Source organism: Gouania willdenowi, chromosome 2 (genome assembly GCF_900634775.1).
Source record: "Gouania willdenowi chromosome 2, fGouWil2.1, whole genome shotgun sequence".
NCBI classification, from domain to species: domain Eukaryota; kingdom Metazoa; phylum Chordata; class Actinopteri; order Blenniiformes; family Gobiesocidae; genus Gouania; species Gouania willdenowi.
Genome location: NC_041045.1, coordinates 8,653,061 through 8,680,766, shown reverse-complemented (window position 1 = coordinate 8,680,766; position 27,706 = coordinate 8,653,061). Strand labels below are relative to the sequence as shown.

The window sequence follows — 27,706 nt, the reverse complement described above, 5'->3', positions numbered from 1 at the left end:
TAGTCTCGGTACATGAGCCAAAAGAGTTTGAGAACCACTGATCTAAAGTGCCTTCATGTGATGTGTATTGCTGTAAATATTATTGTCAACTATCAAAAGCAATCATTTGTGGTTGAGTATTTCTGATGCTCCATCCTTCCTTTTTATGCTCAGTATTTCTGAACAAAGCTCTGTTTGACCAGGTGTGTTCCTGTGTGACTAGAATGTCCCCGTCACTGAAGGCTTGGCTGCCATATGGCAGGTCATGTTGGGTTCATGACTGTGTCTGGTTTAACATTTTTAGTTTCATTTTTCTTGGCTGTGAAACGAAGCATCCCCCAGGGCAGCAGAAGAAAAAAAAAAAAAACCTCAAAAAGTCTTGCTGGGTATGTGTCATGATGAATCAGGGATTATATTTTGATGTGGAACTGTGCACTAGAGTTTGAAAATAGAAGAAATGACTGATTTAGATTTTTATTTTTTCTTCTTTTTACTCTGAAATAACCACAAAATGTACTTTCTTGTTATTATTAATTATTTATTTAGTATTTAGTAGTAGTATTAAGTTGTTTATTCATGGAAAGAATATTGAAATGAGCTATAAAAACACTTTTTCCTTGCCTTGCCTTGTTCTTTAGCTCAGTGGTCCTCAAACTTTTTTGAGACTGCAAAATTTTGCTCAGAATTCTATGAAAAAAGAACTACAGATTATAATGATGGAATGAACAAGTGATAACACACATTTAAAAGAAACTAATTTTGTAATGAAGTGGAAAGAAACAGTATTTAGCGCCTCCTGAATAGATTTATTTCTATAGTTTTTATAATTTACGGTCATGTGGGGCCAAGACCGACCTTTGTATTTTCAGTTCATGTTGTAATCAAGATCATTTCTATCACCATTTTGTGTTTTTGGTGTAATTTTGTTGTTTGTTCTTTTTACTATTCAGTATATTTTTCTCTTATTTTGTGTGTTTTTGTCATCATTGGCTTGTCTCTCAAGTAATTTTGTATGTTTCTCTGTTATTTTTGCGTATTTTGTAGTGATCTTGTGTGATTTTCTCTCATTTTGTGTTTCTTTGCTGTCGTTTTGTGCGTTGCTGTACTAGTAATAGTATTTTTCTCTCAGCGTGCGCGCTTTTGGTTTTGTTGTCTTTTTTTTTTAATTCAGTATATTTTTTTTGTATTTCGTGTGTCATTTGTGAATTGCTGGTATTATTTAGTATGATTATCAGTTTAAACTAAGAATAAAAATGATAAAACCCCATATTTTGAATGGTTTCACTTGTTAATTTGCCTCTCTCTCTCTCAACTAACCCCTGTAATGTCATCGCGTGGGCAACTTCCACACAGCGGGGGCCACGAAAATGTGTTGGTTTGATCGAAGGGTCACATGATCAACATTCATATGAGCATTTAGAATAATGAGTGATCTGAGGATTAATACAGGAAAGAACAAAGAGTTTCTATAGTGATTGTATGTGCTTTTTGTGCATTTCTGTTGTCCTTTTGTGTATTTTTTAAAATATTTTTAACAGTCTTGTGTATTTGTGTGGTCATTTTGTGTTTTTTGGAGGAACGTTTGTGTATTTCTGTTGTCATTTTGCTTGTTTGTTAGTACCGTGGGTTTTCAGAGACATTTTATTGTGTTTTTCTTGCCTTTTTGTGCACTTTTGTTTTCATTTTCTATTATTTTGTATATTATTTTAAATCATTTTGTGTATTTCTGTTGTTTTGTGTTAATGGGCTTAACCTTGTGTATTATTGTTGTCATTTTGTTCATTTGTGTGTATTTTTGGAGTACTTTCTGTGTTTTTCTTGTCTTTTACTGTATTTTCCTGCAATGCTTTGTAATTTGTTTATGTATTCTTGCTTTTGTTTTATGTATTTTTCCAACATTTTGTACGTTTACTTTTGGGGCCGCCTGTTGCCTATGTCTGCCCTAGGGGTACGCGTACCCTCATTTGAGAAACACTGATTTAGTAGTTAGCGTGCAGAAGAATGGAGAGGAGAAGCAAAAACAAGCATGTCTGTACATCACTGCTAACAGTTTGACGTTCGGGACATATACACTGCACGTTTTTTTAAAAAAGTCTCACGCTCATCAGGTCAGGAGGTCATGCTTTACTTCCTGAAACAAATTGTTTATCTGAAAAGACAAAACTGTGCGCGCACAGCAGACTAGAAATATAACAAGGTTTGAGGAGAGGAAGTAAACAAAACACTTACCTTAACCGACCTTCACACTTGTGACGAGTACAAGTTTGAAACTGCTTCTGACAGAACTAATATGACATCTAACAAAACATTTAAAGCCATATTTCATAACATTAGCGCACTATGCTCATCTAATTTGACTTTGTGTTTGCACTAAAGCACATCTTTAGCTCCGTGCTAACACTTTAAATACCGTCATGGACCTGAATTCCTCTGTCCAGCACAGCTAACGAGCCCCGCCTGTTTTAAACGTCATTGACGAGATGCTAGCCAACAGCAGGTGCTTGATTATTTCTGTATCCATGGTTACAGCAGCAACTTCCCCCCCCCATATTTCCCTTTTTGTGAATTTCGCTAAAACAGCTAACAAAAGCCTGAGCGTGGCTATAAAAAGGACTTTGCTGACATCAAAAGGAAGAAAAGCAGAACGGAGAGCCAAAGTGCTCTGACCTCTTTCCCATGATCCCTCAATAATTTCTGCAAACCTTTAATGAAGAAAATAAAGTTTCCTCTCGAGCAGTGGTTCACAAGTACCCTCATTTCTCTTATTTCTGAATCCTTTAGTACCATTGTGCACCCCTAGGGCAGGGGGAGGCCACTTTTATCACAGCGTTTGTTTGATCAGAGGGTCACATGACCAACATTCAGTATATTTAGAATCCTTTGCAATCTGAGCATTAATACAGTTTTTATAGTAATTTGGGGTATTTTTCTGTCATTCTGTGTATGTTTGTTGTTGTCTTGCTCTTTGTGAGGCATTTCTGTAGTCCTTTTGTGTATTTTTCCTGTAAAATCTATGTTTTTTTGGAGTCATATTGTGTATTTGTGCTGTAATTTTGCATTTTGATGTACTTCTGTTGTCGTTTTGCTTGTTTGCGAGTACCGTGAGTTTGCGGTCATTTTTTTGTGTGTTTTTCCTGTCTTTTTGTGTACTTGTTGTTGTCATTTTCTGTAATTTTATACATTTTCTGAGTAATTTTGTGTATTACTGTGGTAGTTTTGTAAATTTTTGTTGTAGTTTTGTGGGTTTTTTTTGGAGTATTTTGTGTTTTTCTCTTGTATTTAAATTTTTCATATTTTTTATGTATTCTTGCTTTTACTTTGGGGGGCTGCATAAAATTAGACCAAGGGCCACCAGTTGCCTATGTGAAGGCCCATGACCCACATAGGCATGGGCCGCCATGGGGGTACAAGTACCCACATTTGAGAAACAATGCTCACACAGCTCTTGAGGTGGTAATAGAAAATAAATAAAAAAAACACCGCTGATGTGATTTGTCCAGAATATTTAGTTGGTTTGTGAGTGGCTAAACAGGCCAGTGAGTGTAAAGATAGTTAGTAGGGGAAGTAAAAAGCATCCCTGCACCAAATTGCCTGTAGTAACCAATTAAGTTCATTTTACTGTCGTTCAGCAGAGCGAGGAGCCCCTAGTTTGAAGTAGTTTCTAGACAATGATGGCCCCAGCACCAATCAGTGGCCATAGCCCTATAGGGAGCCTGCTGATGAGCTTTTATCAGCGCTGCTAGCCACTTGTCCCACATCTCTTTCTCTCTCTAATTATGCTGATGAATAAGGCCGTAATGGCGATCTGTCTTCCACTGATGAGTCCATGCATTTGCCGTTATTGTCTCGTCTCGAGGGCAAACGTGTCACGTATCGCACAACTCAAGCTGAGTGCATTCCACCTGTCAACTCTTTGCTACTTTTTACCCAAGGATCTTCTCCCACTTGTGGCCGTATCCTCCTGCACCCATCACCCCCTGCTTCCAGAGGCACTTTCTCACCTCGTGACGGCCCGACTTGCTGAGCACAGGGAACGCGGAAAATCGGGAAGATCGCTCATTGCCTCCACAGTTGGGTGCCCCCCCCCGTGACATATTCCACCGAACACACAGTGACTCAGGCAAGAAAAAAAAAAAAAAAAAACCTTTAGATCTTGTGCATGAAAACACCTACGGAAACTCTGCAGCAAACATTCAACCAGTGCAGAAGAAGATCCCTGTGACAAACACAGGGACGTTGTGTCAGGTTGAGATACCCCCACACCCCCAATGCTCTGAATTCAGCAATAAAACAACTATAGATCATAAAGATGGAATAAATGACTGATAACACTCATTTTAAAGACTCGTTATGTAAATACGTGGAAATAAACTGTATTTAGTAATATATTTATTTCTATAGTTTTTATCTTGTGTGTTTTTTGGTGTCATTTTGTGTATTTTTTTTATTACGTATATTTTTTTTTTATCTTATTTTGTGTGCTTTTGTTGTCGTTTTTTTGTGTGTTGTTGGTATTATTTACACTTCTCTCTTACCAGTGTGTGCGCTTTTCGTGTCACTTTCTTATGTCATTTTTGTGTGTTTCTCTGTTATTTTTGTGGTGATCTTGTGTATATTTCTCTCATTTAATGTGTCTTTGTTGTCGTTTTGTGTGTTGATGTTAATAGTAAGCATTTTTATCTCTTGGTGCATATGTTTTTGGTGTCATTTTGTGCATTTTGTTGTTGTATTCAGTACATTTTTCACTTATTTTATTCATTTTTCTTGTCCTTTTGTAAGTCGCTGGTAATATTTAGTATAATTATCATTTTTAACTAGAAATAAACATTATAAAACCCCATATTTTTTGATATTTTGAGTTTTTTTCCGATTCTGTTATTTTTTGTGCTTTCATTTGTTTTTTTTCCGCCATCCGTACCCCCATTTGAGAAACACTGGTGTAGAGAACACATGCATAATAGCGTCGTCTTAAAGCTGAAAACCTCAGACTAACACTGTGCCATCCCTTTAATTCAAAGCTGCTTGAGAGTCAAACGATATATACTGTATAAATATTTTTTTTTATCAGTTAGACATAGTGTATGCCTTAAAGATCAATCAATCAGAGACAATTTGCTCACAAGGTAAAGCATGAAATTGTCGCTCAAAGTTTGTTTTGCTCTCCACTATAATTGCTTGGTTAATTAACATTGTAGGAAAACTTTCGTGCATTGCATTGTGGGATGTGGAGTCCCGTAGACGGATGCATAGAAGTGTATTTCCTTCATTCTTAGAGATTTTTGTGTTTCTTTTTCGTGAAAACCCCTCACTCCGTATGACATTTAAGGTCAGCTGGATGCAAATATTTTTATGTAAACCCCAAAATAAACGTCTGCCATTGTTTTTGCCACAAAAAATAGTTGGGAAGTCACTTTGTCTGAGTTTTGGGGGGCAAATGCAGGAAATCAGGGTAAGAATGAAGGTAAAAACACTTGCATCCGTCTACGGGACTCCACATCCCACAATGCCATGCGTGACACTTTTCTGGCAATTTCAATCAGAAAGTGTATGCAGTGGAGATCAAAACAAAACAATTTCATTCTTTTACATCTTTTCTTTGAGCGAATGATCTTTGATTCATTGATCTGTGATGCCTACACTATGTCTTTATTTGAAAACATAAATGATAATCCCGAGCAGCTTTTAATCATTTTGTTATGGTCTGTTTTAAATAATTCACCAAGCTTAGAAATATGCATAACTTTTTTCTACGTTGCATGATGCAAGATCACCCCACACCCTACAAAGAGTGAATTCAAACACTATATGGGCCTGATTAGAATATAGAAGAATATAAAAGATCAGAATGTGTCAAAAAAACTAAGAGCGTCTTTGGTGTGTACTTGCTCGCGCCTATGTACGTTTTACATAACGCCTTCCAGTGGTTTTCTTCTTGCTCAGCTTTGATGTTGAAATATTGCAATCAGACTCTTTTCTTACATGCCTTTTATTAATGTATACGCTTCTGATCATATAGAAGAGCTTGATCACACATACTGTGCATCCGAGATTAATGTATGTACACTTAATGTATGTTATAAGGAGGCAATAGAGTTAGTGGGAGTAAAAAAAAAGCATTTAGATATAGACACTGTGTTTTATCTAACAATCAGCTAACGCAAATATTTGTATTTAAATTAGGGATGTAACGATTCACTCAACTCCCGATACCATTCGATTCACGATACTGGGTTCACGATGGAATTGTCTCACGATTTATTTCACAAAATGGGACTGTAGACAAATGATGACTGAAAAATAAAACTAGAAAAAACTGTACTATTTTCCTTTTATATTTCATTGTCAAAAGAATTCCTTGATAAACTATTCAAAACAATGCAATTTAACTAAAAATAAATCTTGAATGAAATAAAAAAAGGAATAATACAAATGAAGAAGAAGCCTAATAATTTAAATTCAGGTTCAATAGTAAACAATGCAAAATTGCATAATAGTTCTTTTTCTTTTAGTAGTGCAACTGAAAATGTATTTTGTGCCTTAACAATTGGACTTTAAAAAAAAAAACCGTGATTGCACTGATTTACGTCATATTTGTTTGGACCAGCAGAAGGCGCTGGTAACACAGTGGTCGGTTGGCATGCAGATATCTTGCAGTGAAGAAGAGAAGCTATGCTAGCAGATAGAGCTAATAGAAAAACGTGACTTTTACAGATATTCAAGTAATATTACAGATATTCTTTCGGTGCTAAAGGGGTAAGGAATAATTTATTAATAGGGATGTAACGATTAATCGTAAGGCAGTTAAAAATCGATTCATAGGTATCACGGTTGATATTGATTTTCTGAAAATTGAATCGCAGTACTTTTTTTAACCAGCAGAGTAGAAGTAAAGAAGAGTAGAAGGCGGCCAGAAAGAAAGTATTAGCAGACTCCGCCCGCTGCCTACACTTGTGGATAGCTGGTTAAAAAAAGTACTGCGATTCAATTTTCAGAAAATCAATATCAACCAATCGATTTTTTGGTTTTAAAGGGCCTGGTCATTTGCCCCGCCCCCCGCCCGGCTCTGATTTGTTCCGCTACCACTGCTCTCAGGGTAAACATGACGTGGTACGTGTAAACAGAAGAGGAGACTGGGACATTTATTAGCGTTATACTTAATAATTATTACTGCCACATTAGACGTGAAACAACAAAGGAATACAGAGTGTTATAAGGAGGCTTGGAGCGTCAAGTCTTGCGGAATGAGATTTCACAGGAGTTACGAGGCTCCAGCCAAAAAAACAACCTTCAATGGAAACACGCTCAAAAAGCAATTATGCTTGAAATGTTGCTTTTGTTTTGCGTAAACTATAACGAAAACACAGCTAATGACACAAAACAAATGTTGAAAAGTGCCGTCTGAAATAAGAAAGTATTTTGATGATAAAAGATGGGGTGCGGACAGGGCTGTGAGATGGACAGACTGCTCTAATCCTCTCATTATCTAATATATGTTCCAGAACATTTTGCAATAAAGAAGCGACTCAGCTCTCTGGTTCTCCAAAGCACCTATTTTACAGTGTCACGTGAATTTAATAAAAGTATTTTATTTAAAGACGAGTTCTTACAGAGACTGACTTTATCTTATTATTTACTTTACGTCCTACATCAATTAAGGCTTTGTCATAGTCCCCAAAAACACACCATATACCATGAATTTTGGTATAATTAAGACTGTACATGTGATTTTTGTCATAATTCAACCAAAGACTACATTAAATAAAAAGCGAATTGTGTTTCTGTATCTGTTTTTTTTGTTTGTACAAAGACGTTGATTATTTTATACTTTTTTTTTTTTTTTTTTCAGACACTATTTTTTTCAAGTGATTGATGCAATAGTGATTCAAGTCCAGCCCTAAAGAGGCCTTGATTGATACAAGGGCCACATTATCAACATTAATGACCACCATCAGCCCTCCCTAAGGAAGGAGAGGAAAAACTTTATTATATGGAAGATATGAAAAGAGAGGGCAGTGTTGCACCTTGGTGAGGGGGAATGGAACAGAGAAGAGGGAATTAGGGTGGGACAGTGGGTAGTGAACTATTTTAGTTGTGCTGAAAGTGTAATGGGATGTTACTGTTGTGCAAATTGTCTTTTTGTGTAATTTCTCAGTCATTTTAATATTTTTTTCTCTCATTTTTGGCCATTTTTTGTCATTTTGTGCATTTTGTTGTCTAGTGTTGTTTAGTGTGTTTACTTTGGGAACCATTTCTCCTGATTCTTGGATCTATTATTTGATTCTGGGATGAAAGCCAAAAGTTGCATTTTGGATGTTGTTTTTCAAACGATTGTATGATTTCATTGTGTCTTATGTCTAACAGTGGTAAAAACGGACTCTCTAGTGATTTAAATGCTTTATTTTTATGCAAAGTTGCACAAGGAAAAACTAAAATTTTTTAGAAGTGTTTGAAAAAGAACAGCTTTTGATATATATTAGGGTGCATCAAACCCCACATGAAAAAAAATACATTTTTAATATCTTTCTGTCCCCAATCTAAATTTGTTCCTATACCAAAAATAGATAACCAAGCAAAATAACAGAAAATATGCATTATTTGGTTATTTTCCTGATAAACAAAAGAAAACAGAAAAGACAAATTACTGCTTCATTATCATTATCAACACAAAGCAAAATATATCATTTATTCCAGCAAAAAAAAAAAGAATAAATAAATAACAAACACTATATTAAACGTAAAAATCGCTCATAATGACGAATATGTAAAATGTTCAAGCTTGAGGTGGACCCCATTAATATAAATAGATTTTCCATATATTTTGCAAGGCATCTTATTGTGGTCATTGTAACATAATTAGGCTAGGGACAGATTGACAGATACATATTAGGGTGCATCAAACCCCACAATATTTTAAAATCAATCTGTCCCTAGCCTAATTATGTTACAATGACCACAATCCTTGCCAATACGCACCCTAATATATACATATTAGGGTGCGTATTGGCAAGGATGTTGCAATACGATACGTATCACGATCCAAATTAAACGTAAAGATGAAAAATCAAGTTGCTGTATATGTTCATCAGTAGATATTGATCATTAAGAGGACAAATTGAGTCACAACTATTTGATTCAAAACATCCTATTTATTATTAATTAATATTATTAATTATTATTATTATTATTATTATTATTATTATTATTATTATTATTATTATTATTATTATTATATCTATGGCATCATCTACCGGAGTGGAGGTGCAGAACTGGCACAATTTTCAAGGTTTTTATGTAGGAACATAACATGCCCAGTAGTCAGGCTGCTCCAGCAGTAGAAAACACACATCCACGAAAATGTGAAAAATACAGTAAGAAAAATATTTGTTACAAATCAGAAAAATATTTTTTTTCCACACCCCTAATATATATATATATATATATATATATATATATATATATATATATATATATATATATAATGATGTTATGAGATGACGGCATTGCTTTTTTCTTATAGTGATGGTATGTTACATAATGCTTGTGGTGGGGGGGGTGGAACTGACATCCCTGACATTCCCTTAAGGGAGAAAAAACCCAAGTTGCCTTGCTTTAGGGCAGCCGGCATCAGTCACAAAGCGCTTTGAACTAAACACCCCCACGGGAGGCAACAGGAGAATTCTGAATCAGAAGAACCATGGAAACAATAAAGAGCCCAGTCCACTGCACTATGGTGCAGAGAGCTTTTATCTCATGTCTGCTATGTATTTTATCACACAGCGTATCCACTCTCCCAGAAAAAGAACAAAAGACTTTTCACATAAATGACACTGTTTGAGTTCAGGTGCACATTAGCATCTTACAGATCTAAAAAAAAAATAAAAAAAAAAAAAAATACCTGTAAGTGCAATGAATGGCAGCAAACAAACTGCTGATAGATAAATATCTGTGGTTTGCCCCGAGAACTACAACTACTTTGCTTAAAGGCAAATCAAATACAATAAATATATTCCTTTAAAGTGCAAAGTGGGAGTCATTGCACTTCCTTTTCCAGAGGAACCGCTGCCCCTGCATTATTCACACACCTAAAAAGCTGTCAAACGGGGGCGCAGCGTCTTTTATAAATGATACTACCCTTACAAGCGAAGCCGCAGTGGCTCGGGGGCCTCGACTTCAGGAGAACTTATCTGATCTTCACGCATAGGCAGAGGTGGGTCTCCAGAGTCCTGTTTCCCCCCCCCCACTTTGCCATTATTAGCTCTACCAGCCACAGAGATATTGTGCTCGCTGACAAATGAGAGCGGACTGCCGGGGTGCAGACACTGCGGGGGAGGTCCCCTTTGTCGCCCCCCGCCCTCCCGAACCCTCCTCACAGCCGCATCCTCCCTGATAACCATGATTTTGTTTGAAGCCTCTGATTAAATTTCCCAGTCTCGAATGATATTGTTTTGCGATGAATCCTTATGAAAAATGCCTCAAGTTTGGAGATCACGCAGTTACCTCAATGGAAGCAAAATGAGTCCATACCGCAGAGGTGGGCAACTTCCACACAGCGAGGGCCACGGAAATGTGTTTGTTTGATCGAAAGGCCACATGATCAACATTCACGTCAGCATTTAGAATGAGGAGCATTAATACAGGAAAGAACAAAAAGTTTGTAGAGTAATTTTTGTGCATTTTCTTTTTTTTGTTTTCTGTTTTTGGAGTCATATTGTGTATTCGTGTTGTCGTTTTGCTTGTTTGTTAGTACTGTGGGTTTGCAGAGTCATTCTTTTGTGTTTTTCTTGTCTTTTTGTTTTCAATTTCTGTCATTCTGTATTTTTTTTATTTTTTTTTTAGTGTATTTCTGTTGTTGTTTTGTGTTAATTGGCGTAACTTCGTGTATTACTGTTGTTGTTTTGTTAATTTTTGTCGGAGTTTTGTGTGTTTTGGGAGTATTTTCTGTGTTTTTCTTGTCTTTTACTGCATTTTCCTGCAATGTTATAATGTGTTGTATTTTATTTAATGTGTTCTTGCTTTTGTGGGGCCGCATAAAATGAGACCGAGGGCTGAATGTGTCCGCCTGTTGCCTATGTCTGGCATACCGTCTTTCTTCTTCTACTGCGTCACATAGACACAAACACTTATTGCGCGCTTATTGTGTCTTTTTTATTCTCACTCAATTAAATCTACAGGTTACGCAGCAATCGTAAGATGATTTCCAGACTTAATCAGAAATAAATCTAGCTGATGGAATGAATGAGTGATAACACACATTTTAAAGCATCCAATTTGGCAAATAAGTGGAATAAAACAGTATTTAGTGTCTCCTGAATATATTTATTTACATTAATCTCCCTCCTGATGTGGGACCAAGACTGACCCTTGTATGTTCAGTTCATGTTCTAATCAAGATCATTTCTATCATCATTTTGTGCCTTTTTTGTGTATTTTGTTGTTTGTTTCATTATTCAGTATATTGTTGGGTGTCATTGGTATTATTTAAATTATTCTCTCTTAGTGTGTGTGTTTTTGGTGTCATTTGGTTGTTTCTTATGTCGTTCCTCTGTTAGTTTTGTGTATTTTCTTGTTATGTTTTGTATTTTTGACTCATTTAGTGCGTCTTTGCTGTCGTTTTGTTGTTTGTCTGTTCTTTTTTTTATTATTCGATATATTTTTCTCTTGTTTTGCGTGTTTTTGGTGTCATTTTGTGTATTCTGTTGTTATTTGTCTGTTCTTTTTTATTATTCAGTATATTTTTCTCTTATTTTGTGTGTTTTTAGTGCCATTTTGTGAGTTGCTGGTAATATTCAGTGTGATGACCATTTTTAACTAAAAATAAACATTATAAAACCACATATTTTCTCTCGCTCTCTCTAGTAGTGCCATCGCGTACCCCTAGGGATACACGTACCCCTATTTGAGAAACACTGCATTAGAGTATGACAGGTTTTTTTTCTTCTTCTCTTTTTTAAAGGTGACACAAAATGCAATTAGGGTGAATGAGAAGCCAGCAAACTCAATAATGGAGGCAAATGAAAATGGAACTGGAGACTCTGCACTTGAGGACCGGACGGGCTTGCAGTCCTAATAAGCCCCTTTTCTGTCACCGCTTCCCTGCATCTAAATGAACCACAGGGCCTCCAATCAGAGTGGACAAACAAAAGGGCCAGCCAAACGCATGAGCGCGCTGTGGAATACTAATAAGCGTGACCAAAGGCTATGGCCGACGTTGATAAACACTGATGTATAAGACGTTGGATTTGGAGAGAATTCGTTATAACGCAATGACCGGAAAGTTGCATAATGTCAGCAATTTGTTCACTTTTAGCTTCACCAAACTGATCGTGATCAATTAAAGAAATAAAATAGGCAGAAAAAGTGTACTGTAACACTCCATGGATTAAAGTCTAATCACTTATGTATTCTAGAAAACGATAGTGCCTCAGATTTTCACAGAAAAATCGTAGAATTAATGGTTTCACTGTTGTCGTCTGTGAATTTCTGGTTTTGGAGTAATTCTTCTTTATATTTGTCATTGCTTTGTGTGTTTCTGTTGTCATTTTTGTGTATATGTGTGATTAAGTTGTAATTTTTGATTCCTTCTTGGGTATTATTTGTTGTCGTTTAGTGCGTTTCTGTTGTTGTTTTCTAAATTTCTTGGCCATATCGATAATTTTTCCTTAATGTGTTGCACTGTTACCATTTTGTGTGTTTTTCTGAAACTTTGTATGTTTTATGCGAGGGCCAAATGTGCCCTACTTATCCTGTTCATGGTGCATAGATACAGAAACATAGATACAGACAGGGATGATTCTAGGTTTCTGAAACATCAATGATAAATGCGCGCACTGCAAACATTTTTGTATGCTTTACTGTGCCTGCCCAATGTTTGATAATGCTTTAGCCTGAATAAAGAAAATATGCAGTTTATCATAGGTTTAAATAACTACCTGACTGCTTTACTGTTTAGCCCCAGACATCTAAAGTTCCATTCATGTTATTTCAGAGTAAAGTGTTTTTCATCTTGTAGACCATATTTTGATTTCTTGAATCTACCTTGTACCTTGTAAAATACATTATGGTAGATATATAAGTTATTGTTCTTCAACAATGACATGATACTGGTTGTAAACTGTTAACAACTCATTAGCGTTCAGAAACTGGTGGAATTTCTCTGATAGAGCAAATCTTAGCAGAGTTACGATCATTTAAATGAATGTGTTCCCTGAGATGCGTTCAGGTTCCCTGGGAAACCGGGAAAAACGGATTTATTTATGAAATATCCCCACGTAAATCCGGACTTATGGTCATCCTAATGTTGTTGGCATCATAAATGGCGGAGAATATGGAGATTTTGTCACTCAGTTGTCGTGCGGTGAACGAGAGGCGTTCAAGGACCGTTGGAAAGTAGCATTTAATTTTTTATTTTCAAATAAATTATATCCGGGGATAATTAAATAATATCCGGGGCTTTAGCCCTTAGTAAAACAGCCTAGTGATGCCACTGTACACAGATATGCACTGTACAGTAAATACAGTAAAAACCAACAAGTGTTTCACGTGGATCCTCCACCTGTAGGTGAAGGTCCTGTCATTCAGTGGTGACACAGCACTTTTTATTGGTATAAGTGCTGCTCACGCTCCAGACGAAGGAAACGTGTGAACACAAGCGTCACCGCCAAAGCAATTATAGTCTCCAGAGAAATTAGTCCAACGCTAATGAGTGAGCGTGATAAAGTCACGGCTTTTGGTTTGATTAGGCAGAGTTTTCTATTACAGCAGGGGCCACAAAAATGTGTTTGTTTGATGGAAGGGCCTCATTATGACATACTATGCATTAATACAGGAAAGATCAAAGAGTTTTTAGAGTAATTTTGTGTGTTTTTCTGTCATTCTGCATATGTTTGTTGTTGTTTTAAATAAATCATTTTGTGCATTTCTGTTGTCCTTTTGTGTATTTTTCCTGTAAAATGTATGTCTTTTGGACACATGTTGTGTATTTGTGCCGTCATTTTTCTTTTTTCGGTGTCAATTTTGTGTAATCTGTTGACATTTTGTAAATTTTCACAAAAATACTGGGTTTATGGAGTCATTTTGTGTGTTTTTCTTGTCTTTGTGTGTACTTTTGTTTTCATTTTCTGTAACTGGTAATTTGTTGATGATTTTAAATGTTTTTCCTGCTGATTTTAATGTTCCTATTGATTTTTAAGCTGTTGAATGTTTTCTGTTGCACTTTTTGACCATGTAAAGCACATTGAGTTGCCTTGTGTACGAAATGCACTAAACAAATCAAATTTGCCTTCCCTCGGGTTTACGGAGTCATTTTTTATGTTTTTTCTTGACTTTAAGTGTACTTTTGTAATAATTTTCAGTCATTTTGTATGTTTTTTGAGTCATTGTGTGTATTACTGTTGTCATTTTGTTAATGTTCTTTTTTTATACAGGATTAGTAAGATTTAGGCGCTGATATTTTTTACTGCATTTTATTTGCTTTAGAATTATATTTGTGAAAGTGAAAGATCACTGGAAAAAATAAAAACAAATGTTTTTTTTTTCATTATCTATTTATTGATTTGGTTTTTTTTTTGGTCTTAACATTTTTTTTTTTTTTTCAGTGGCCCTAATACTCTACTGTATGTTTGAGATTGTGTGTGTTAAAGAATGAAAATGTAATGAAAATATATTATTTTGATCAATTACTAGACATTTCATTTGATCCCATTTTAATTCCAGGCGATCCTTTATGGGGTCAAAAACCCAAGGTTGAAAAACCCTGTATTAGGACTTTATGAGCAATGTATTACTCAGATAACATATATACAAGCAATATGTTGTATCCCATTAAACTTAGAAACATAAAAAAAAAACTTTTTGAGGATGCAGCATTAAAAAAACAAAATAAGTAAATAAGTATATACATACATATATTCATTTTTAGTTCAACAACGTCTATTTTAGTGTCGTGATAAGCTTAAAAACCATTACTTTCTTAGGTTGTGTAACCATGGCTACAGTCCTCAAGTAAACTACTCATGAATCATGTTACAGTAGAATGCCCATAGAGAAAAATATAATTTTTTACTGTAAATATACCTAATTATGTCATTTAAACCTTTAATTGGTTTACTTAAATAATAAAAAGACTGTATGTTGCTTTATGTGATGCATTATGTACAGATTTGTAAATAAATGACCTCATACCTGCTGTATTTATTTTGATACACACATGTTCAACACAGTTTTACTGCAAAATCAGTTAAAAAACAAACTATTTCCATTGACGTTTCAGCAACAATTTAAAGGTTTTTCACACCGAGGATGTAGAGTTTCTAAAACTCATCTCATCCAATATGGTTCAGAGTTCAAATCCAGGAAAGCATCTTTGCAGGTTTACAGGTTAGCTTCAGTTACATAACTTTTTTTATGTTTTTGTTTGGATAAAGGGATGTTGGAGCTTTGCTGTTTGAAGAGTCGGGATGAAAGAAGGGGAAAAACTTCCTTTCCCCAGCACACACGACCGTACTTTGCAGATCCACGACTGCAGCACTTTCTGGGGTCGCGAAGCAGCATTTGAAGCTGCGAGATATGTTTTAATCATTCGGCGCCTTAATGATGACACTGGATGCATTATTAATGGCTCGCATCACTCCACTCTCCCTCTTCATAACAGTCTCCAATGTTGGCGCGTATTTGCATTAGCCTTTTTTTTTGCTCTATTTGATCTTTTAGTAACTCCATCTCTTTTTGGAGCTCATATAAGAATTTCAAGTTTAGTAAAGAGAGTTTCTTCTACATTTTTTCTTTTTTTTAAGCATCCAAAACACACTTGAAAAAATAAATAAATTAAAAAAAATACATGATTCTGACCTGGGTTTAAAAATCACATGCATTGTTTGTTTTTCTTTTCTAAAATAATACTTTTCATCTTGAGTTTGACTCTTAAGGAGTGTCATCAAGTTTCATGTACTGTCTACTGAATTTGAACCTAAAATTCAGCATTTAATCAAAGCATTTATAAAAACTTAGAATTGAAATTAAAAGTTTTTTTTTTTATTTCAATACAATTTAAAATTATCTTTGCCAGTACTGTTTAAGACCTAATTGGAAAATGTGTCATCTCCAAATTTGATGCAATTGTACTTTAACTGTTTTGCACATCCAGCGTTTAAATGACAATTTGTTTTTATTTTCTTTCTAAACCTGTAACAATAGCTATGTTTCCATTTGAGTTTTACGCAAAATAAAAGTGATATTTCTTACGTTTCGACAAAGTATAATTGCGCTTTGAACGCGTTTCCATTGATCGTTGTTTTGTGCAGGGATCATAATTATCAGGTGAGACTTTGTTGCAGGAAGACGGACTCTCAAAACCTCCTTATAAACACTCTGCATTCCTTTGTTTGCTGGTAATAATTTAATAATTAAATAAAACGCTAAGAAATATCTTGGTCTCCTTTTCTGTCCACACGTACCGCGTCATGTTCTCTTGGAGATAAGTGGTTCTTTGATGTGTATCTGCAGAAAAAGCACTTCCATGGTGCTATTAATGGTGATATTGAAACGTCTGAAAAACCTCATGAATGCGTAAAAACCTTTTAGCGATATTTGAGTGTTTTTTTTCCTCTGAAATTCGTGTTTTTCCATGACCAGTTTTAATTTAGATTTTGTGCTTATTCAAAGGTAATGGAAACACAGCTATTGACCGGTATATACAGTATTAAGCCTTAAAACCCAGAAGAAATTACTCCAAAACCACATTTTGACAACAAACATTACTGAAAACTTCAAAAACACACCAAACGACAACAGAGACGCACAAAATGAGAGAAAGAGCAAAATTCAGGCGTTTCCACTACCTGTTTTTATTGTGCTATTTAGATTTTGTGCATTTCCAAGGGTAATGGAAACGCAGCTAAGGACCAGTATGTATTAACCCTCTGAGCTACAATACGTCTGTGCGTCGTTTTTTGAAAACGAGAAAAAATTTAAATCACTTGTGACCTCCACAATCAGTACAATTGCTCTGAAAATGAAAACGCACATGGGGCTAATTTTGATTATGTCTATTATTCAGTGCATCCTAATGACAACTGATGTGGGTTATCTGTCATGATTGCATTCCAAATGATTGTTTGATTTAAACTGAATTAGCAAGAAAAACACTGGGTGGCAGAAACCAGGAACCAATCATATTCAGCTTTACTGCCAGATGGGAAGTTGGAATTCTAAGTTTTCTTTGGGGCTACGCAGAGCAATTTGGGCTCGATCTGAATAGGAGAAAAAAAAAAGAAAAATAATAGAATTAAGTGGAAAAAGAAAACTTTAGGAAAAACAATACAATTGAAAAAAGCATTTCATGCACTATGATTTGATGTTGTGATGGGTGTTGTACCCACTGCTGCTCAGCATGGGGTAATTAGCGTGGTAGTGTTGCCTCGTGAGGCATGGAGTATCTATGCAAACAGTAACTGTCGCTGCATGCCTTCTGTGAGTGTGTGAGAGTGTGTGTGTGTGTGTGAGTGTGTGTGTGTGGATGGATCTGCACGCGGAAAATGACAACAATAATCATTTAGAACTAATACTGATCATCCATAACATTCATAACAAGTGAAAGCATGCAAAATTAGAGAAAAATACCATAGATCATAACAATACAATAAAATAACTCCAACAAAACGACAACAAAGAAACACATGAGAGAAAAAATATTGAAATAATAGAGAAATTTACAAAACAACAACAAAAAGGCACAAAATGTAAAGACAATATACACAAAGATTACCCATAAATTACAATAAATATGCACAAAATGACTCCACACAGGCCTATTGACCACAAAAATGCACATGACAACAACAAAAATGCAAAAAAATACACAAAACACAACAAAAGAAAATGCAAAATGACATCAAAAACACAACGGCAACAAAGACACATGACATAAACATTATTAAAATCAAAACGACAGCAAACACGCACAAAACGACAACAAATATATGCAAAAATGACTCCAAAACCTCATTTTGACAACAAAATAACTTCAAAAACACACCAAATCAAAATGCACAAAATGAGAGAAAGATACACAAAACAAACACAAAAAACAACCAAATGATGACAAAAACACAACTAAAAGACACAAAATGAACCCATGAACCCTGTATTTATCCTCAGATTGGTCATTATTTTAAATATTGATGATGAAGTGGATTTGTTAAAAGCAATAGAAATAGGCGTTGACAACTTCGCTGTTAACGTTCACTGTTAAAAGTTGGATTTCATTTTTGGTTTGAATAATGAAGATCAAGCTGGTACGCACTAAAAAGCAGAAAATAAGCAGATTTCCTGGCAGGGATTATAGCATGCTGTGTTATACAGGTTACTTTAACCCCTAGAATGATGCGTTGGTGTACCAGTAATCCTGCTTTTGTCTCAACATGACTGCTTGCAAAGTCACGTCGAGATAAAAACAGGATAAAAGTGCTACGTTGGAAGCTCGCCTGCTGCTTGACCAGTTTATGAGGCTATCATGGCCTTCAGACTCCCAGGGGTCCTTTATCACTGTGTTCAGTCCTCATAAAAGCCTGCTTAAAACACTCGATCTGTCGTGGCTTTTCATACGAATCACTTTTATATCAACCACTACTGCACAAAAGCCTGTGATGAATTTAAGATTGTCTCATTTTCAGACCCTTCGCATTAATTTGGATCTTTCTTTCGGGGACAAAGAAATGGCTGCAGGAATGTACAAAGATGTGAGATATATTACAGAGCCCGAAGGGGAGCGAAACAGAGAGAGGGGGATCGATACCACGGAAAGAACCTGAGGCAAAAGACAACAAATGGAGTCACAGTGGAGGTGAAGAAAGGGCTTGGTGGTGTTCCACGGTGAAATAAAGCCTTCAGGTTTGAGTTTTTCATGTGCTGTGTGCTTATATCAATATAAAATGTAGTTATTACTTTCAAAAATGAAAACGATTTTCAGAAGTATGTTGTTTGTGTGCGTGTGTGTGTGTGTTTGTGTACACAATAACTTGAAAAGTTATGAACAGATTTTGATGAAATTTTCAGGAAATGTTGATAATGGGACAAGGAACAGGTGATTACATGGATATATATATATTTAGTTTTCCCATCCAGACTGTGGAACTCCTGTTAAACATTGTTTTAGAACACTACACATCAACAGTGATGTCACCATAATTCCAATTAGAATGTTCTAACTGATGATGTCACCATAATTCCAATTAGAATGTTCTAACTGATGATGTCACCATAATTCCAATTAGAATGTTCTAACTGATGATGTCATCAACAGTGATGTCATCGGTGTTCCAATTACTGATGATGTCATCAACAGTGATGTCATCGGTGTTCCAAATACTGATGTCATCAACAGTGATGTCATCAGTGTTCCATTTACTGATGATGTCATCAACAGTGATGTCATCAGTGTTCCATTTACTGAAGATGTCATCAACAGTGATGTCATCGGTGTTCCAATTACTGATGTCATCAACAGTGATGTCATCAGTGTTCCATTTACTGATGATGTCATCAACAGTAATGTCATCGGTATTCCAATTACTGATGATGTCATCAACAGTGATGTCATCGGTGTTCCAATTACTGATGTCATCAACAGTGATGTCATCAGTGTTCCATTTACTGATGATGTCATCAACAGTGATGTCATCGGTGTTCCATTTACTGATGATGTCATCAACAGTGATGTCATCAGTGCTCCAATTACTGATGTCATCAACAGTGATCTCATCAGTGTTCCATTTACTGATGATGTCATCAACAGTGATGTCATCGGTGTGCCAATTACTGATGTCATCAACAGTGATGTCATCAGTGTTCCATTTACTGATGATGTCATCAACAGTGATGTCATCAGTGTTCCATTTACTGATGATGTCATCAACAGTGATGACATCAGTGTTCCAATTACTGATGATGTCACCAACAGTGATGTCATCAGAGTTCCAATTAGAATGTTCTAACTGATGATGTCATCAACAGTGATGTCATCGGTGTTCCAATTACTGATGATGTCATCAACAGTGATGTCATCGGTGTTCCAAATGACTGATAATATGTCATCAACAGTGATGTCATCGGTGTTCCAATTACTGATGATGTCATCAACAATGACGTTGTCAGTCTTCCAATTATGTTGTAACTAATGTCATCAACAGTGATGTTATCACACACACACACACTCCCACACACACATACACACCCACACCCACACACAGACCAACATGCTTCTGAAAACCGTGGAGACGTACGGATCCGATCGGCCGTTTTTGAAAGTCTGCGCTAAACGATAACGGGTTCATTTTATTGTTGGTTGGTGTTATATTAAAAAGAAAAAAAACCTGAAATGACTGTTTTACTTCGGCGTGAGCTAATATAAAGAATCTGGCACCTTGAAATGATTTTATTGTTTTTTTTATGTGCTGTGAGATTAAATTAATATATAATGTAGTTATTTTATTGTTGAAAAAAAACCCTGAAATGGTTTACTTTGGCGTGATCTAATCCAAAGAATCTGGCACCTTAAAATTATTTTATTTTATTATTTTTTTTCATGTGCTGTGTGATTAAATTAATATAAAATGTAGTTATTTTATTGTTGATTGGTTTTAAATAAAATAATAAAAAAAACAACAACAACCTGAAATGACTTACTTTGGCATGAGCTAATCCAAAGAATCTGGCACCTTAAAATTATTAATATTATTATTAGTATTTTTTTTTTCATTAAATCACATTTAACTTTAAAACAGTGTTTCTTGTTGGCTATGCTCTGCTCGCATGTTGAAAAAAAAAACAAAAATTAGCTGAATTATTACTGGAAGAACACTTGAAGTTCCCTGTTTTTGTGCCATGCAAATGAAAATCCAACAAATCTCCAGCGAATTCCAAATAGATTAATAAAATGGGAAATGTTGTGTTGGGATTGAAAAAGACAGACCATCTGGACATTGTGCTCATATCCAAAAAGACATGGATCATTTATTATTATTATTATTATATCAGTAATATTTAGTTATTTAGTCCAAATTATATTTTGCAAATAAAGGGAAAAGTTGTATATTGTTTAACATTTGTTTAATGGAAGCTAAATAGACAACTTTTAGGATGGTTGTTAATAGTTTAAATCATTCTCACTACAGATTGTTTTTCTTTATTATTATTAATATTATTATTTCTTCTTTTGTAGTTTTTCCATGGGTGAATTATGCCCAGTTTTTTTCCAAGTTTACTTTTCTTTTTTTTTTTTTTTAAGGACAATCCAAATTTTATTTTAGCCACACCAATCACCTTCGAGGCTAATGCCTTTAGATTTGGTTATGTTGCCGTGACAACTGGCTTGTTAGCATAATAGTCTCACTTGCATTTCCTTTGTAAATGCAGTTTGTTTAGTTGAACTTAAAATGATGAAAACATTTTCACAGAACCATAAATACACATGACGTAAAGAACATGACATTTGAACTTGTTAAAAAATATATCTTAAAGCTGATAATAAATGATGGATGAAGGAAAATAAATTAATGCTACGTTTAAAAAAGGCTTTAATATGCCATTTTGCCAAGTTGTGCCTGTCTGCCAGCATTTAATTAGTCAATGACCATTGTTAGCATTAGCATTTAGCTCAGCACAATACAACATTAGTGAGGATGCAGGAGGTGAATGGTAACGCTAGATTAATGCTATTGCTAGGTTATTGCTAAAGCTATTGCAAGGTTAATGCTATTGCTAACACTAGACTAATGCTAACAATAGGCTAATGCTAATGCTAGGTTAATGTTATTGCTAGGCTAATGCTATTGCTCGGTTACTGCTAATGCTAACTTTAGGCTAATGTGTTTGCTAGGCTATTGTTAACGCTAGACTAATACTAATGCTAGGCTAATGTTAATACTAGGCTAATGTTAATGATAGGCTAAAGCCATTGAAACGCTAATGCTATTGAAACGCAAATGCTAACACTAGGCTAATGTTAACGTTAGGGTAATATTTACATAGGTTAATGTGATTGATAGGCTATTGCTAATGCTAGGTTAATGCTAATGCTAGGCGAATGCTAGCGTTAGACTAATGCTAATACTAGGTTAATGTTAATGTTAGGCTACTGCTATTGTTAGGCAAATGTTAATGCTAAGCTAATGCTAACGTTAGATTAATGCTAACGCTAGGCTAATGTTAACGCGAAGCTAATGCTAATGCTATTGCTGGGTTAATGCTAATGCTAGGCTAATGTAAACGCTAACACTAGATTAACATTAATGCTAGGCTAATGCTAATGTTAGGCTCATGCCAGCACCTGCATCCTTACTTGCATTTTCTTCAGGAAATGCAAATATTGTAGTTATACTTGAAAGTTCTTCCTCTGGTTCGTCTATCTCAGAGGGAGGAACATGGGCACCAAAACGCAATATTAGTTTTCAAACATGCAAGAAAGAAAAAAAAAAACACTACAAAAGATAACTTTTCATAGACATTTGAATCAGTCACAGAGTAGCACAGCAGATTCATTTGTGGATATAAACTCAAATGTTATATAAGCCATATACCATGAGTCACTCTTACCTGTGAGGTTTCGTAGGCCCAGCTGCCTCAGGCCATAGTATCCGTCCCGTCTGTAATTCAGAAAGATGGCCAGCGAGTATCGGCCCTCGTACAGTTTGGTGCCCCGGATGATCCGCAGGTTCTCCAGTGGAAGGTAGTCAAACTGATTAAGAGCAACCAAAACGTAGCCCGTCACCTCTCTGATAGACTGTGTAGAAAAAAAACAATAAAAAGATACATTATTGTGCTGTCTTAGGGTGTATTTTGTATTAAAAATAAAAAAATTAAAGTTTGTTAGAATTTGATGCATTGAATATCTCCTGTGTTCTATTTTAACCACATCTGCCTCATGTAAGCACTTGATATGGTAATGCACTTTTTTTCCAGCACAGAAGATGTTATTTGCATTTTCAAATGTCAACCTCATGAAGTATTTGGACACAGAGTCCAAAATGATTAAAATGTCAGCTCACTAGCTCACTGATTACAGTTCTTCTATTATTCCATTCCTGTACAATATGAAACTGGTTGAGTGAGTGAACAGAGTTTGAAATTGAAATATACATTTCTAAAAATGCACAATCCAATAAATTAAAGGGCTGAGTTTAAGGCAGGTGATGAAAACTTGAAACTAGGCCGTGGAAACACAAATATGGAGTAATTTCTAATACCTGAGTTTGAATTGACTGACCTTCTAAGAAGTAAACATAACAGGATCATAACTTTACTATACTTAATTATATAAAGCCAGGGTAAAGGAAGAAGATGCTTTATTGTTTTACGATTACACCTCTTTTTCTCATCTTGGCTGTACTAAATGAATACATTAGGAAATCATAATGTGTAATGTCAATGGTCAGCATTACAGTATATTACTGCACTAGTTTTCCTACATTACAGGATCTGACAGCTAAATCAATCAAACCGACAGCCATATCCATCTTGATTTACACACTTTGTGTGTGTGTGTGTCTGTAAGTTCACATAACAAGTGCAAACACTGTTTTTGTTTCTTTTTTCTACCTGCTACTCTTTTGTTTCCAAAGAGCCCACACAGCTTTAACTCACAATGTATGGATATTTAGAATCATTAAAGATGGATGTGAAGCTAATAGCAATATATGTATCAACAAGACACAAAACACAAGGCCTCCAATTTTATCTACTTTTTAATAATTCCCAATTTCCCAAGTCACGTTTAAACTTTAGCTTTCACCGTTAAGATGAATTTACTAGCTATTAAATGTCCCCAAATCATACCAAACATTCTAAAATTTGGATTATGGCGTCAACAACTGTCATGATTTACAAAATCAGGATAGTTACGCTGAAATCACTCAAGTTGACATCGCGAGAATGACCCCGCTAAACCCTCAGACACCATTCAACAAAAAAAAAAAATCCCATGGAAATGTGTGACATTGTTTGTGAAACCTTTAATTAACACCAACCAAGTTCGTGTTTATGTCATATTAAAAATGCAGGATTCAACAAATGGTTCTCTCACTTTAACGTATGTACGTTACATAAAAGATCTCTAAATATTGATACTAAGTAAACAAACACCACCTTCTTTCACACCACTTAACACTACAAGTGAGCACTGTACAGTAATCCCCTTTGGCTATTTTTAGTGTAACATGGAGTAGATACAGCTAACACTAGTCGTTTTAACCCTATCTCTTCCAGCATATGTTTGAGATGCTGTGATATAGGATGTGTCCTTGAGAAGCGCCTTGTGACAGATAATCATTAAGTTGCAACTGCTCACTTAAAAGCACTTTTTAGGATGTGAAGCAGCCAGCAGGGATACAGAGCTCCTAATGACCAGAGACAGGCCAGTAATGATTTGGATGATTGGTTGGAGGGGGGAGAGGAAATGAGTAATGTGAGGTGTGATTGGACGCTGACCTCCGGGGGGGACGTCAGTGCAGACTGACAGAGGACGCCTGATAGCAGGTGACGCTGCTTCACTAGCTCAGTTGTTAGAGCGCATTGCCTTCTAATGGGAAGGTTGACGGTTCAATCCCAAGATGGCTTTGCGTAGACGCTTTGAGACTACATGTGTGGTATAAAATTGTACCTTTAAAAGAGAAATGTACATACCATATTACCATTATTGTCTATAATGAGTAGTTCTGTCAAGAGATTAAAACAATTGCGCAATTAATTAATCATGCTCTGTAATTAATTAATGAATCTTTTTTAATCGCACCTAAAAATTGCTGAGAAACGTTCTCATCTTGAGGTGTTTTCATTTAAATTACATTATTGCGACAGATCAAAACATTGATATATAACAAAGTGTCATTTATAACAGACTTGAAGAGATGCAGGTGTAGAGATTTACATTCCTCTGTATGTGACACTCGTCCCGAGGACTACGTGTCATATCGATGTGTACTTTTGTCAATCTCCAAATAATAGAAAATACAAGTGAAATAAAATGTCCTATGTAGTGCTATAAGTTAGCGTATCATGAACGGTAAAAGCACTTTTCCGACACCAAACTTGTTGCTTTTTCTCTCCTTCAGATAATAATATTTATCAGGTGAGTTTGTTCATTTGTCAGTGACGGCGTGTCTGTGCTAGCTGCTACATGTTTAGCATTGAGGTGCTAGCTGCTACATTGAGGTGGTAGCGGGGGCTACAAAGCTCTGGTGATAAGGTAAACTCTTTCTTGCACAATTTGCACACAACTAGGCTTTAGTTTTCCATCTGGTGTTTTTAAAAGCAAAGCTATTGTAGTCTGTGCATCAGTATTATAGGTATACCAGGAATTCTTGAAATGAGAAAGGTTCCTTGCTGTTTATAGTGCTGAAAATAAAGAAAAAGCAATTAACAGCATTTACATTTTTTTACTGCGTTATTTTTTCCCTGTAATTAACTGATCGCAATTAACGCGTTAAAGTGACAGCCCTAATATTGAGAACCCCACAAATTCTGTGTGCAGCTGCAGAGTTAGCCCATTGTACCACAAACACAATAGGAGGGAAACAGACAGTGGAAGTGCCTGTTAACAAGATTACAAAACGTCAATCACCTGGACAGGGAACCGATACCTTCATAACAACCAGCGGTAGGATTCATATCAGCACAGCTTTTCATTAGCATACAACTACAAAGAACGACTTCCATTGTGAGGCAAACCACAGGCTGTCACAAACTCTTTGGTGAAATAACATTTGTCGGCGTGTTGGGCAGTTAAGAAAAGCTTTTGGTGATTCATCTTGTTTAAAAACCGTGTAAAATTAAATTAAAAAAAAGGCATGATGGTTGACGTGAACCCTGTGGTTGAAAGCAATGGCCTCTCGTCACTCTTACCCTCCAAGTCTCAACCCTGATGTTTATTGCTGGGGGGCAGGGTGATTTGAGAGATCGCTCCGCTGTCATCAAAACCTCTGCATCCCCCTCAGGTGGCTGCCCGGGGGCGCCGTGGCTGTAAAAGTGAGGCCGACCCAGCTGTAGCCACATGCACTCTGCTGCTGGCAGATACCACAGTGCTTCCACTGTGCCCCCTTCTCTCTGGCACAGCCAAAGGAAAACTGTTTGCCTGTTGCTTAGCAACCAGAGGAAAGCCAACCAGCAGGAGTAAAAGAGAGTGAAGAGGGAGATGAAAGAAAGGAAAGAGTCCGAGAGTATTTTGGTTTTAGTTTAGCTAATTAAATTAAAGGATTACCGTGCCCTTTCACTGCCATTTTCCTCTGCTTGGGCTGTATTTGACTCCCTTCCGCTGCAATAAATAGTTTATTTCCAAGAGCCTCCCGATCAATATTTATCTGCATTCCTCTGCGCTGGAGGGGGTGGAAGCAGGGAGACGGAGAGGTGGGAGTCCGGGGGGAAGTAAACACAAACACCTGCATTTCCCTCCACTGCTGCATCAACTGCGCTCTGTCTCAGACACACACGCACGCACACACACGCACACACACACACACAGAGGCTGGAGGAAACTCCGACTACCACCTCTACCTTGTGCGCAAAGTCTCTCTAACTGGATTTCCTTTACAGGTTTTTGCAAAATAAAAGCAATTTTTCTAAATCTCAACAAAGTATAATTGCACTTTCAAAGTGTTTCCATTGAACATTGTTTTGGAGCCTCGTAACTCTCGTGAAATCACATCCCGCGAGATTTCACCGCAGAAAGCTCAGAACTCCTTAGAACACTGTATTTGTTGTTTCACGTCTCATGTGGCAGTAACAATTTTCAAGTATAATGCAAAGAAATGTCTCCTCTTCTGTTTACACGTACCACTTTATTTTCTCGGGGAGAACGTTTTGTGACATGTATCTGCAGAAAAACTGCGACATTTCGATATTGAAACGTCAGAAAATCCTCCTCATAAAAGCGTAAAAACTTTTTAGTGATATTTGGGGGCTTTTTCGAAATTCGGGTGTCTCCATTACCAGTTTATATTGCACTATTTAGATTTAGCGCATTCCCAAGGGTAACGGAAACGCAGCTTCTAAGTAGGTGGACGACAGCAACACAAATGACGCCTCTCTGTCTCGGTTGTGACACCTACCTCAGTGCCTTAATTCTTTCGAAAGGGAAACTGTGACTCAAATGAGAAAGAGTCCTAATCCAGGTTATTATTTGGAGTTTTGTTTTTGGAAAAAAATGAAGTGTAACTTAGTAGTGAGCACCTCAAGGTCTTTACAAACTTTTCAATGCACAGAACAGTCTCACATTTACTGACACCATAGCTCTAGGAGGTGCAGGCAAGTAAAAAATCCAGTATTATGCTATTTTTCACGCATCTCCATTTGTTCTAAGAACTCCAACAACATAGTATTTGAGGCTTATTTTCCCAAACTCGCCTGTTTTCTGGAGTTTTCTTCATACGTATGCATGAGTAGGCATAAACACATACTGCTCCAGCGTGTGTGTGTGTGTTTATCACAGCAGCAGCAGTAAAGTCTTCCTTCTTCTCCTCTGACCAAATAACTAGTCCATCTAAGATGATAATCTAATGTTTTGTCCGACTGCCGCGTCGCACTGGGTCAGAAATCATCCCATAAAGGCTTTACAAGGCGGTGTAACGGCTACTAAAAGCGGAACTGATTGTGAGCGTTCGCTCTGCGCAACAGGGAAGTAAACTCTCAACTATCAGCTGAGTCAGCTATTTCAAACACTCACATGAGCAGCTAAGTCTCTCTT

General features: G+C 36.2%; 1 protein-coding gene across 6 annotated transcripts in view; it reads right to left on the bottom strand.

Annotated features, from left to right (window-relative positions):
- The window catches only part of LOC114475571 (receptor tyrosine-protein kinase erbB-4-like), a 344,779-nt gene that overhangs the window by 133,487 nt on the left and 183,586 nt on the right, over positions 1 to 27,706 (bottom strand). For all 6 annotated transcript variants that reach the window (XM_028466507.1, XM_028466546.1, XM_028466518.1 and 3 more), the window contains one exon: positions 22,567 to 22,753. In XM_028466507.1, coding sequence (XP_028322308.1) covers positions 22,567 to 22,753 — 187 coding nt within the window. The remainder of the gene's footprint in view (positions 1 to 22,566; positions 22,754 to 27,706) is intronic.